Raw genomic sequence first — 14,534 nt, 5'->3', positions numbered from 1 at the left:
CAATCCGTGATCAGCAGAGTTTACACGTCACGTTTTGGTAACGGTACGGTTCACTTGGAACCCCAACCGAGGTGGTCCTAAAAAAAGTACCAGGTACTGTACCCAGTGGAAAACCCCCCAAAAAGCTAACCGCACCGAGCCGTACCGTGCCGTACAATGCAGTGGAAAAGCGCCATTTGAAAAGACGTGCTAGCTGAGAGGAGTTTAGTCAAAGCTGACAAAAAGTGATTGAGGATGGATAATTTCGACGAACTTGATAAACCTGTGATATCTGCTTCAGGGCAAAAAAGGAAAATAAAAGCTGAAATGTTTTTACGGAAGCTTGCAAAAGCAGCGCGTTACAATAATGAGGGAAACGCTCCGTGTATTGCGTGTAATCACATCCATTCTTAATCAAAACAACCCAACTGCAGTTTGATTGATATTACTTGGAATACGCAATTTAAAAAAACGTGATTTCTGAAAAAGAAATAAAAATGGAGTTATCGGTTTTTGCAAATGAACTCTTCAAATATTCATATATTGTATATATTTTAAAAAATCCCCCCCCAACTTAATAATATTGCTAAAAAAAAAAAAAAAACATATTTTGCCAGAAAACACATGAATATATAATAAAAAAAAAAATAGTTAAATAGAAAAAAATAAATAAATAATATAATATTATCTTTTTAATATTATAATAATTTTAAATAATGGCATAAAAAAAAAAAATACAATTAATGATATTGCATAAATTTATTTTGCCAGAAAATACATTAATATATTATAAAAGATTCTTTTATTTTAAACAATTATTAAATAATGGTATTTTAAAACATTTCCTTAAAATTAACATTGCTTTAATTTATTTTGCAAGGAAATACATGAATATATCATGAAAGATGATCTTAAAATAAAAATAAATAAATAAATAAACAATAATAATAATAATAATAAAACATTTTAAAAAATTGTATTTTTAAATATATATATATTATAGCTTATAGATTCATACATTTTAAATAATTATTAAATAATAATTTCAAACAATGGTGTTTAAAAAAAGCCACCTGTCACGGTCTCGTCTGGATGCAGCTCTCAGTCCTCCGCTCCTCCTCTCACGCTCACGGTCTCGGTTCCTCAGCCGCTGCATAAGATCTGCAAAGACACAGAAAACATGAGCATCACTTTCAGACAAAAATTATCCTGGAAAAATATAAAAACTATTTAGGAATTGGAATTTTTTAAAAAAAGGTACTGAAGATGAAAAAACATCAAATTATGGTTAAAAAAAACAAACAAAAAAAAACCTAAAGCAAAATGGCAAAAAGGGCTAAAAATAAAAAGAAATGGTCACATACTGCTAGCCTGCATTCCCTTGCTAACACTCTGTACGCAGTCCAGATTGGGCAGCTTGTCGTTGGAGAGGAAGGCCTGTGCGATAGCCGTGTAAAAGCTCCGTGCCACTCCGCTGCCCTCTCCAGGTTCATCCTTGAAAGTCACTTTCACGCGGTGCACCGCCATAGGTGTAGTGGTGCAGCGGCGGCCGAAGTGAGCGTTGATCTGGCGCATGGTCTGCTGGATGAGCTGCTCTCGGTCGCGGTCCACCTCCAGGGCCAGATCACGTGACTGCAGGTTCCTCAGCTTCTCCATCTCACGCCGGAACTTGGACTCCTTCACCTCGAAACCACCCAGTTCGGTCAGGATCTGCACCGTTCAGAGTAGAGGTTTATCCCTCGTGGTGCAACGGATCACAAAACTCACGGTTCGGATCATACTATGTGTTCCGAGTCATGGATCAGATCATTTTTCGGATCAGCAAAAAAATAATGAAATAAAAAAAGTTTGCTTTTCATTTATTAATAAAAGCTTACTTTAAGTACTTCTATACCCAGCAGAAACTATTAGCTTAACTAATAAAGTCAGTAATAAAACAAGAACAATTACACAAACTACAAGCATAGATGAATACAACAAAGTTACAAATGAAGTCAGTAAAAGTCAGTAACAGGTGCAGAAATGTAATTAAGTGTAAAACAACACAATGCTTAATACGGATTAATCTTTGTTAAAGCGGTGGTGTTTGATTAGCAGACAGAAGCAGGTGTTTATAGGCTGCTGTCTCTTTAAGACCAAATGCACGGACCTAATACTGACATACATCCGGCTTCTTTCTGAGCCGTTTACGTTCACTTAAGACATTACCAACTGTGTTTACCAGAATACTTGCACGCAAGTCCGATTCGACTTCTCTTTCAATGGTCTGAAATTGCTTAAATGTGTAAATTGGCAAGACAAAACACGTGCAAATGATAACCTTTCACTCTATGATGGTTAAACTTAAGAGTTAATCTGTGAATCACATGCGTGTCGAACTGTGGGGCCTGGTCCGTACGGATCATCTACGATCCCTATTTATCACTGGAAATAAAATGCAGATAAAGTGCTTACTCTCAAAAGAAACTGCAAAAATGAGCTGTACTCACAGAACCCGGTTCTGCTCCCACGTCCTCCATGAAGACACGGCCGAACAGCTCCAGAGAAAGCCGCCAGCGGCCCAGCAGCATGTCGTGAGAGATCACCATCCCCATAAAGCTACAGTGTGGACTGGAGGACACAAACAAGAAATACCACTAACAAAGTCATTCGCAGCTGTTTTATTGAATCTGTGAGTGTGTTGACTTACATAAATGTGGGAAGCGGCGGGCCGTCGCTCTCTGTCAAACCAATCTCTGCGAGAAGGCTGCTCTTTAACTGGGCCGCCAGATCGTGAGGCGAAGGGCCTGGTTTGGATGCATCCATATCCTGCTGCGCAGCCGGCTGCCCCTCGCCACCCCTCTGCCGAGACTCCATACTCATCACGTTCTTCATGTTCGCCGAATACGACATCTTTGTGGGTAGAATCTGGGATGAGAATTACCCGCAGTAAAATATTGTAAAAAATAGTGTTTTATTGCTCACTGTTGTTGAGAACTGCCCAAAGAAGCATTTCTGACTGCACTGAGAACTTAATTTTATATAAAGATTTATTTCAAATAAAATAATAAAAATAACTAATTTTATTTAAAACTAAATAAATAAAAAAAATTAATTAAAAAAGAATAAAAACAAACAAAACTAACATAAATTAAAAATGAATAAGATAAAACTGAAATGAAAATAAAATTAAAACTAAATAAACAACTAAAACCCAATTAAGAGTAATGCAAAAAAATAAATAAAATAAATTAATTAACAAAACACTAAACAAAAACAAAAACATATAATAATAAAAACTGATTATATAAAATTATAAAATATCGAAAATTATATATAACTAAAAAATACTAAGTAAACAACAAATACATATGTTTTTTGCTGTTTTTTTTTTAAAGGTGAATTTAGCTTGCGATGGCACTTAAAATGATTATTTGTCTGACAAAATGTTTAAATAATTAAAAACAAAAAACTGCAACCAAAAAAAAAAATTATAATTACATTAGCTTGAGATGCCACTTAAGATGATAATTTGTCTGACAAAATGTTCAAAAACTTTTTGAATTTTTTTTACATTTACTTAAAATCACTACCCTCTGGCCCTCTTCATTTAGGAGTCACACTTGCCTCCTTCGCGGTCAAAAGTGACCGAAGCCTTGAAATGTAACTTTTTTTTTTTCAGGAAAATCAATATAATATATTTTTGTTCAATAATATTTTTTGATTATTATTTATGATTTTGAGGCAATTTTATGATACTATGCAATATTTATACAATTTTAATGAGCTATTTTCTCCATTAGAATTAATATATATATTTTTAATCTCTTTATTTACATTTTTTTAATAAATGCAATATTTCACATTAAAATAGAGTGAAGGCATTTAAAATGCATTTTTTGAAGTGAGAATTGGGCCATCTGGAGGCATTAAAAAAAATAACTTGTGTAATGTTGCTTAACCTCTTGTCCAGATTGTCCACTCCACCTTTGGTAGTGTTGTAGTCCAAAATCATTTTCGGCTTTCTGTCCTCAGCTTCACTTACTGCTGCATCCTTGTGTGTGGTGCTCATAAGAATCACGTTCTTGTTCTTTTTTGGGCAGTAGGACACAATGGTGTGTGTCTCGGTGAACACAAACAAAGATGAAAAACGAGTCCCGTTTCTTCTTGTGACCAAAGCACTTGGGAGCTCTGGCTTGTTTTTTCTCACAGTTCCTATCATCCTTATTTTTCTCTTTAAGAGCTCTGTGCCAAGACCATAGGAGGTGAAAAAATTGTCACACGTGACAATGTGCCCCTCAAGATCACGTAGCATTTCAAGCACCACACGTTTGCCCAGGTTTCGCTCGTGTTGTGCTCCTGCAGGTTTGCCAGTGTACACCTGCATATTGTAGCTGTAGCTGCTTTTTGGCATCACAGGCTGCCCAAATTTTGAGACCGTATTTAGCTGGTTTGCTCGGCATATACTGCTTGAACGGGCAGCGGCCCCTGAACCCAAGCAAGCATTCATCTACAGTTACATTCAAGCCAGGATTATACATCATGGGAAGCCTTTCTACCCATTGTTCCCACAGTTCACGGATGGGTGCCAGCTTGTCTGTTTCTCTTCATGCAGCTGTTGTTGATTTGTCATCAAAACGGAGCACACTTGACAATCTCTCAAAATCTTTCAGCGGCATGGTAGCCCGAAAAATCGCTCTCCCCATCTCACCATGCCACAGGCTTCGTGTTGCCTCATCGTGGGAACTCCGGCAAGGATGAGAAGACCAATAAAAGCTTCCATTGCAACCCAGTCAATGTCAGTCCGACCCTTTAACACAGTGGTCGCCAACCCGTCGATCGCGATCGACTGGTAGATCTTTATCACTGTCCCAGTAGATACGGAAAAAAACAGTAAAATAAGTACAAAAAAGCATTACATTTATGGGGTTACATTAATGTATCACTGAAGGGTATTGTCTTGAGAAAAGTTTTGATGGCAATGGCATTTTCTTCTCCGTATGAAGCGCAACTCTGCTTGGTTTACAGCGGTAACCAAGGAAACGCTATATTGCGGTCGGTTCATAAGCAGTGTTGCCATATGTAGCAAATAAATAAATAACACCTAAAGTCAGACCATTCTGTTTTTGTTTTAAATCCTGAAATTAATCTAAATCAAATCAAAAACAACTGCTTGTGCAGATCATGATTAAAATGCAGTGGTTGCCTCTAATTTCAAATGGCTAGATATTTTTGTTTAAAGCCAGTTTGTTTGTTATAAAGCAAATAGCCAATAAATAAATTTGCTTAAAAATCAGTATCAGTATCAGAATCCAATTTGCTAGGTAAAAAAAAAAAAGAAAGAAAAGAAAATCTGAATTCTGAATCAGCTATGATCGGCGCATCACTAATTAAAATACTAAGTAAAAGGCCTCAAATTTTAAGTACAATCTAGGATGTCTTTTTCTATCAATTCTTCAATAGGTAGATCTTGTCTTTCATAAAGGCCGAGGTCAGGGATCTTGGGCCTAAAAAGCTTGGTGACCACTGCTTTAACATATCCGAATCATGTCCATGATTTTTTTTGTGTGTTCATATTGCTAATGTGACAAAAGTCACTAAGTGTCATCTCGTTCCGATGAAGCTAAGATTTAAAAAAATTCAAAAGATAAAATTTTTCGAAGAGGGCCAGAGGGTTAAAAATGAAAAAGGCACCAATTATCAGTATTGTAAGCAAAAATATGTAAGCCATGTTAACCTGCAAGCAATTCATGTCCACAGTCAGATCCGTCAGGCCTTTACTGGCCATGTACGAAGACGAATACAGACCCTGACTTGGTCGTCCAAACAAGTCCTCTTTTCTGGCATTGGGCTGTGAGATGAAGAAAAACAGCAGTGTTAAAGAGATTCAACCATCTGGAATAACCTCTAATAGAGGACATGACAGTGCAGGTAAAGGGCATCTCTGACCTGCAGGAGATGCGGCTGGTCAGCCAGAGGAATGGCCTCGGCGAGGGGCACATCGAAAGGGTTGGGAGGGATGCATCCCAGGAAGGTCATGGAGTCAGAGCGGCGGAAAAAGGGATGGTGCTGTCCAGTCTCAGCAGGGACCGACTCTTCGTCCTTGTCCTGCAGGGTGGAGCCTGTGGAGTCCAGAGTAACAAAGCGTTTTGATTGGACAGCAGGAAAGCAGCTCTGCAAACTCCAGACACCAGAGCCATGCTGCTATGCGTCACCATCTGAACCTGTGAGTTTCACTTCAGCTTGTTAGGCTCGTGCACAGTGTGCAACTGAAAATACTCACTCTGATTGGTGTCCTCATCGTTCTCGTGCTCAGAGTCCTCATTGTCCAGGCCGAGCTCCAGCAGCTCACGATTCCTGAAATAAGATGAAAAAAGTATTTAGAAATCTCACAACAGAGATAAAAAGACAGCTCTGGGCAATAAGTGCTATTTTAGTATCACTGAGATACTCAGTTTTTATTGTTTTTTATTTTTATAAAATAGAAAATAAATATTCAATGAAAAAAACACTACTAAAATGACTAAAACGGAAATAAAATTTAAGCACAAAACAAATAAAACAAACAAAAATTCTTAAAATAAAAGCAAATTCAACATTTAAAATACAATAATATTTGGGATGCACGATATTGGATTTTTGCCAATATCCGATATGCCGATAATTTTCAACTCATTTTGGCAGATAGCCGATGCCGATATATAATTATTTTTAATTTTGGTTAGTTTTAATCAATAACTTATTTGTTAGATTGTTAGTTTTAATCAATAACTTGTTAGAATTAAATAAACAATAATAAAGTTATTTTATAATGACAGTACATTGATTAATTTAATTTAATTAATTTATGCATTTAGCAGACGCTTTTATCCAAAGCGACTTACAGTGCATTGATTTTTTTACCAGTACATGTGTTCCCTGGGAATCGAACCCACGACCATTTGCGCTGCTAACGCAATGCTCTACCACTGAGCCACAGGAACATTGAAGATTTGAAAACATCATTTCAAATGATGCTTCCCCGCCCCCCCGGAAAGATGCAGTGGTAAACATAACATTTTATTTTATGATTTAACATTTGTAAATGGTCTAAAGCAAAAGAGCTGTAAAAATTCTGAAAATCTTTTAGAGCTTATAATTTGTTTAAAAAATAACATTACATATTAATGAATAAATCAGTATACATAAAATTATTTAATTTAAGTGTCATGTTTTTTTTTTTGTTCATGTAAGCTATAGCTTCTGACCTTTAAATAATGTATTCCTCTCTTATCGGCAAGACATATCGGTATACTTTTGCACCGATGCCGATATTTACATTTAAAGCCATTATCGGCCAATTCCGATATTGGTCCGATAATATCGTGCATCCCTAAATAATATTAAAATATATTCAATATTATATATAAAATATACTAAAATATCGCTGACAAATATAAACAAAAAGGCTAAAAAAACAAATCTTTAAGACATTAACTATCCACACTAAATTTAACCACTAAAATCATGTTTTTAAGTGCTAATATGGGCAGTTTACCTCTTCCTGTCAATCTGAGTGGTGTCGAGTGTTGTCTGCAGATTCATGGCTTTAATCCAGTAGATGAGGGCCTGGAAGACGTACGCCACGTGTTTGAGCGAACACACATCCAGCACAGGCAGAACGTCCGAATGCTCATCATTATGGGAACGCATCAGAGACAGAGCGTAGTTCAGGAAGTCTCCTCGAGCCGACATCATCCCCTGACGAGCCGTCAAAAGTGTTGCGGCGCGTCTGGAACACAGAGAATTAAATTATTTTATAACAGTAGAGTGCTGCAGGAATGACGTGTTTTTGTAGGCCAAAACCCGAAAATGAGTTAGCTTCTTAGCACTTCAAGGTTAAATCGTCCTAGAGTCATAGGGATTTTTTTGAATGGGTTTTTGGTTAAAAGCCTGAAATAAGATCTGTGGTGAACACAATCTCAAGATATTACACATTTTATTCAACAACAAAATACTTCACACAAAAATAAAAATCCTAAATAAAGTTAAAGCAAAATTAAAAAAAACTAAATTAAAGTTAAATTAAAAAAACTAAAAATTAAAACAAAACAAAAAAAGAAATCTAAAAAAAAAACTTTAATAAAAAAGGAATAACAAAAAACTGAAACTAAATAAAACTAAAATAAAAAAACTAAACTACTAAAACAAAAATGAAACCAAATAAGACAAAAAAAAAACACAAATTAAAAAAAAAAAGAAAAACGTGAAAATAAATAAAAATAAACCAAATAAAGCTGAAACTTTAAAAAAAAAAGAACTAAAAACTAAAATTAAAATAAAAAAATAATATTTTTTTTTCAATGTCTGCGGGTGTTAAGTGGCTAAATGGCACTATAGAGGTTGTCAAGGACATTAAATGTGTTAATTGGTTCATTTGTAAAGTTTATCATGAACAAAACATGCAAGAATCAAACTCAAAGAGTTTATTTTCTGCAATATTCCAACAGCCAATGGAAAATTCCTATTGGGTTTTTGTTGAGGGAACCACAGAAATTAGAAAATGGAGGGGTGAATTTTCATCAATAATTTGAACTGCTCGTGCTCGGGCATCTTACCTTCGACCTTCAAGGGTGCGGAGACTGGCCTCCTCTCGCGCAGTCATGCGCTCCCTGCGGCCTGTGTGCTGTGAAGCGTGCAGTGGGTGGCTCGGGTGACCAGGATCCCCGGCTGATGACAGAGCGGAGCCGTAACGCAGCTGCGCTTCAGTGGAATCCATGATGGACACCATCCAGTTCCAGGTGGGGATTAACTTATCCTCCACAAAGTTCTGCAAAACCGACACCAGGAGGTCACGTTAACTGAATTTTCCATCATTTATGGAATTTTTTTTAGAAAAATCTAAAGGATGTCCGTCTCTTTGACATTACACTGAGGGTGATCTATTGTAATTTATAACTGTAATTACCACCCCTGTCCAGTTGGTGGCAAGAGCGCTCCAGTGTGGCAGCAGAGCGTGGGATCATCAGCTCCAGAATTTATCAGCATTGATCTCCGACTCTCTCTCTCTCTCTGTCTGTGTGTGTGTGTGTTTGTGTGCATCAATTAAAGCAGCGCATTAATATGGAACAGTGATTAAACTGACTTGGAACTACCTGTGCATTAGTTTTAATGCATACCTGCCAGCCAATCAGAATCCAGTATTTAGACAGACCATGGTATAATTTGCATTTATTACAGTCTGATTCTGTTTGGGTAAAGACCAAACGGCTTACCTGCAGATTGACGGCGTCCTGATAGGTGAGTTTGACGGCAGCGGGGTACTGCGAGTAGACCAGGTGGTTGTATTTGGGTATGAGGCTCATGAGGTCGGAGATCTGCCGGATGACGATGCTGTAGGCTCGAGCCAGGCTGCTGGCGGATGTCAGGTAGCTGCTGGAGTTACTGGCCTCCAGGGCTGCGGCGGCGGCGGCTGCGCTCGTGCTGATGGCGCTGCTCCGTCGCAGGTTTGAAGGATCGATGTAGATGAGGCCCGTGGAGCTCGCTGGAGGAGACATCACAATTATTGCCACTAATAATTAATTACTTATCGTATTTTCCAGAATATAAGTTCTGTTTTTATCAACTGAAACATGCTGTAAATTATGGTGCGTTCAAGTCCACCTGGGAAGTTTGTATTTATGAGTTTTGAAGATGGCAATGTACCTTTTCAACAAAAAATTCTGTAAAATTTTAAGTCAAAGAAAGAAAGAAAGAAAGAAAGAAAAGGAAAAAAATATCAGTGTCACCACTGTCAATGTTAACTAAAACTACCTAAAACTAACCAAAACTAACTTTTCTTAAAATAATGTAAAAATGAACAAATAAATAAAATATGGCAATTTAAATTTTTGGGTGAACTATCCCTTTAAATTTAAGATGAAGTACTAAATTACAAAAACTAAAATTTAAAATTTAAAATATTAAAATTACAATTACAATAAAAGTAAAAAAAATAAATAAAAAAAAACGTACTAAAATTAAAAGAAAAACTGAAAATACACAAAAACTAATTCAAAATATTAATAAATACTTGATCATATTACATCATACCAAAATAACACTGTAAAACATCAAAAGGATGAAAACCAGACTTCTTTAATCACTTTGGTTGGAGCTAGGGGTGGGCGATATGGGAAAAATATTTCACTATTTTTTTTTTTTTATAGAAATATTACGATTCACGATTTTATCATGATTCTTCGTCATGTTGGTTTTACTAGTTTGCAAGTTGTCTGAGCAGTACAGCCAAACTAATTTCCCTATTATAAAGACAAAGCCTTACAAGCTAACAAAAAAAACAAAAAAAAGAAAAGATAATGGCAGATATTTAGGCCAAAGTGGGCGAAGATAAAAATCTTTGTCATTATTTTATCTTTGTTATTAAAAAATAAGAACAAAGATACACATTACAACTACACATCATATACAAATAAAACAAACAGTGCTTTATTTTCAGGTACAATAGGTGTATTTAGCAGGAGCATTCAAGAAATTTAATGAACAAATATAAAAATAAAACACTATATAGACTGATTCCTATTAAAGCAACTGTTTTAAAAGTTCTTCAGTCAAGAATAGTGAGTGATTTTTGTCTTTGTGTTTTGTTGTTGTATTAACGTTAAAGGAATAGTTCACCCAAAAATAAAATTCTGTCATGTCTGTCAATTCTGTCAGTGTTTTATTTTTATACCAGCATTTACTCACTCAAAAGTTGTTTTAACCCTTTAGGCGCCAGGTTTTTTTTTTGGAAAAATGCTGGATTTTGACATCAAGATTTCAAAAGCTTGTGGCTTGAAAGGGCTTAAAGATAGAGATCTACTGTAAATTAGAAAAATGTTGGGCATGACCAAAAGTTTATGTGGGGTGTAAATATACTAATCTAATTAGCATATTATGACGTCATCAGGGGCGGCCATCTTGAATTTCATAATATTCAGGAAATAGTAGATATTGAATTGATGTTTGAACTTATTTGCGGCCAAAAGGCAAATATTCCCCTTCAGAGTCAGAATCGGCGAATAACATTTGCAACACATCCTCACGGTACAACTTTTTATTAGCCATTTGGTGATTTTCTCTCACAAATCTCAGCTTACCCGCACGCCATGAACTGAACTGCTTCCGCATCAATGACACGAAAGCTCACTTGCTCTGCTATTTCCTCAAACACTTTGAATAGGAAGGTGACGTAATTTTGGTCTAGAATCGAAGTAGTACATGTCTGCCATCTAGTGGTAGGGAATACAAATGAGATATTACACCATATTACGAACTACAGTCTATTTGATTAAGTGTGACGTCTTGTCGCAATTTTGCAACTTTGGCGCTAAGAGGGTTAAATCTGAATGAGTTTCTTTCTTCTGCTGAACATAAATGCTAATTTGAAGAACATGGAAAACCAAACAGTTGCTGGTCTACAGTGACTTCCATAGTATTTTTTCAAACTATCAAATTCAATGTGGACCAGCAACTGTTTGGTTATCCACATTCTTCAAAACATCTTATTTTGTGTTCAAGCTACTGTTTGGTTACTCACATTCTTCAAAATATCTTCTTTTGTGTTCAGCACAATAAAGAAATTAATACAGGTTTGGGACAACATGTGAGTTGAGTAAATAATGACAGAAATTCAATTTTAGGGTGAACTATCTCTTTAATGACTGTCGGCAGCATGTTTAGTACTGTCCCTTTAAGACCTGCATGCATCTAATATACAGGCACGAATCCATTTTTCTCTCAACTGTTTACTTTCATTTTAGACATAACCAACTGAGTCTATATGTAAACCTTGTGTGTTTTGACAGTATTAGCGCTAAAGATAATTTAGTTCAGTAATCAAGCGCTGTTTGATAGGCTTTTTAGTGCGCGTGCTTCGGATGTACATGCTCAGAAAAAGCGCATGTCAGATTTAACCGGCAATGCTTTAAAGCACATGCAAATAATGTACTTTTGCGATTGCAAATAAGTGCAGTGTCCCGTGAGAGTAACTCTACCGCTGAGTTAACACTGAATGTATGCGGTGTTGTACAGTATATTGAGACGGAGGCGCCAGAACTGTAACTGATAGAATATGCGCTGCAGCACGATACTACGATATTTCTTCAAAAGCAGATCATTGAGACATTTTTATCGTCCACGATCAAAAATCGTCATATCGCACACCCAGGGCTCCAGACTAACATTTGAGAGCAGTGGCACCAGCGCTACTAAGTTTTACAGATGGTGGCGCCAGGAGCAGATTTGGTAGCGCTGGGGGTGGTGTGCGGGAGTATTAAAATATAGATAATTGAATCATAAAATTACTATTGTTTTGCATTAATAAGTGCATAATAAGTGCATATTTCTACCACAACACCATGGTTACAGTTAGCACTACCCAGAGCCGTTGAGAAAGTGTGTGTTTCTCAACGGCTCTGGCGTTACCGCTTCTGGTTTCCTGACGTATGTCAGCGCTGTTTATAACAGAGATTTCTGTGCAGAATTTGAATGATCCTCACTAGATCACGCAGCAACCATATCATTGTGCGGCGAATTCTCACTGGATCTCGCAGCACTGTTGCATCTGTGCAGTAACAGAGTCGCGAAATCAACTTTAGCTCCAGAGTAAAGCTGTTCTGAGCTCGGACAAGTTTGTTTGCGTCGCGGTGCTGAAACGTAGCGCGGTTTAGTTTCGCTTTAGTTTCGTTTGCCATTTGATGTTTCTCAAATGTAACAGAAATGGCAGCGCTTATGAGTTGGACAACGCGGTGGTCGTGCCAGTGTGACCGCTCACAAAAATCAGTCGCACCGGCAGAAAAAATGGTCGCTAAATGCGACCATTTAGTCGCAGTCTGGAGCACTGCGCACACCCCTAGTTGGAGCAATGTACTTTTTCTACGAAAAATTCAGTAAGATTTTTTAACTCTACTTCTACAATATAATATAATATGAATGAATGCACATCAGGTGTGTTTTTATTTAATTCAATTTACTAATGTAACTATTATAAATAAAACGGTATATATCCTGTCATAATTGTACAGAATGGTCATATTCTGTACATGCAACTTAGCTAGACTTATAGTAAAAAAAAATCATTAAATTCAATCAAATTCACCATCAATACAGAAGCTGTATTTATTACATCCACCATGTTTTCTCACTGACTCACCACCAACTCGAAAGTTTCCCACTTGTAAAAGCTACTTTGTGGTGGCGTTCATGTGCCTTCAACTCATAAAAACAATCTTTCTGACATTATTTATATTCCAAAGCGACTATACAATGCAATTATCGTCAAGCATGCAAATCGTGTGGAAAAAGCACACACATTTGGATTTATGCTGAATGAGAGGTAATTTGTTTGTATAAAGTGTTTCCCACATGCCAGCAGTTCGTTTAATTTTAAATAAATTAATTTAGGTTGGGTGTATTTTATAATAATGTTTGTATATCGAATGCCACTATAATTTATGTCTGTTTTATATGAATTTGTTTTGTGAATATCATTAAATTTAAATGTTTTATTGTTGAGTGAGGGCAACTAAAATGCATGGTCATAGTGTTTATAACGTTTGTGAGCGTTTGATTTTATTTACCGGAATTTTACATCATTTCTGAATGCAAACTTAAAATGTTGGCATGTACACTAGAGCCGCGTTTCCACCGAAATTACCTGGTGCTTTTTTTCCCCCAGACCTGTTGCTTTCTGCGTTTCCACCGCGGTCTAAAGTACCGTGAAGATTAGGCAAATAGTCTGGTGACGTAGGTCTGCGCGCATTTCTCAATACAAAGTACGCAAATTTCAGACTTGTATCCTCGGTAGTTCAGACTTTGCGAGTTCGACTCAGGAGTGTGATCTCCCGTGGACGGGATGATGCAAGTCCTGTAATTCTGCAAACAGCAGCGTACTTGATAACATGAGTCTTTATATTTATATTTAAAATAAGACGAAATATGATATCAAATACCACCTCCTCCTTTCGTTTTCATTTAAACATTAATAGCCGCAGAAATGTAGTTCAGGGAAATGTGTAGGCATATAGCCTACATTACAAAACGAAATAATATATCAAACAGTATTGCCTCTTTTTATTTTGATTTTAACATTAATAGATTAATTGAATAAAGACCAAAGATTACCTGTTAGATTTACCCAAAACAAATTATATTTGATGTTTAACCACTTAAGAGACAACAGAGCCAGCGGCAAATGTCAGAAGGACTAGCCGAGTCGAGGCTGCTCTAGTCTGGAAACATGAGCACTGAGCTCCCGCTGATCGCGTGGAGTTGATCGTCTCCGAAATCGGCGAAACACATTTTTAAATAGGCGCTGTCTTTATAAATAAACAGCAGATTTAAGTTTTAAACAACTACATTCACGCCTGAAATACTTTTAAAACTACATTTCATGACACAATAACAGTAATATTTTGAAAATTATCTGAATAAATGGTGGTTGAAATTACAATGCTTCGTGAACTCAACCAATCAGCATGTTTAGCACCCAAGTCCCGCCCCCGAAAGTTCCGGACCTTTGAAAAAGTACTACCTCGCGAGCAGGGACTTTCTGAGGG

At 36.6% G+C, this 14,534-nt stretch overlaps 1 protein-coding gene across 5 annotated transcripts in view; it reads right to left on the bottom strand.

Annotated features, from left to right (window-relative positions):
- Nucleotides 1-14,534, bottom strand: part of LOC107677650 (E3 ubiquitin-protein ligase UBR5) — a 90,592-nt gene that overhangs the window by 10,394 nt on the left and 65,664 nt on the right. For 4 of the 5 annotated variants that reach the window (XM_016472637.1, XM_016472638.1, XM_016472640.1 and 1 more), the window contains 10 exons: nt 9,213-9,481; nt 8,556-8,767; nt 7,496-7,729; nt 6,242-6,315; nt 5,908-6,080; nt 5,696-5,809; nt 2,669-2,886; nt 2,469-2,589; nt 1,344-1,689; nt 1,053-1,140 (listed from right to left, as the gene is read on the bottom strand). In XM_016472637.1, coding sequence (XP_016328123.1) covers nt 1,053-1,140; nt 1,344-1,689; nt 2,469-2,589; nt 2,669-2,886; nt 5,696-5,809; nt 5,908-6,080; nt 6,242-6,315; nt 7,496-7,729; nt 8,556-8,767; nt 9,213-9,481 — 1,849 coding nt within the window. The remainder of the gene's footprint in view (nt 1-1,052; nt 1,141-1,343; nt 1,690-2,468; nt 2,590-2,668; nt 2,887-5,695; nt 5,810-5,907; nt 6,081-6,241; nt 6,316-7,495; nt 7,730-8,555; nt 8,768-9,212; nt 9,482-14,534) is intronic. The other variant, XM_016472639.1, reaches the window with a different exon arrangement.

This window comes from Sinocyclocheilus anshuiensis, unplaced genomic scaffold, assembly GCF_001515605.1.
Source record: "Sinocyclocheilus anshuiensis isolate Anshui unplaced genomic scaffold, SAMN03320099.WGS_v1.1 scaffold796, whole genome shotgun sequence".
NCBI lineage: Eukaryota > Metazoa > Chordata > Actinopteri > Cypriniformes > Cyprinidae > Sinocyclocheilus > Sinocyclocheilus anshuiensis.
The sequence above is the reverse complement of the archived record's forward strand: the minus strand, read 5'-3'. Positions and strand labels throughout refer to the sequence as shown.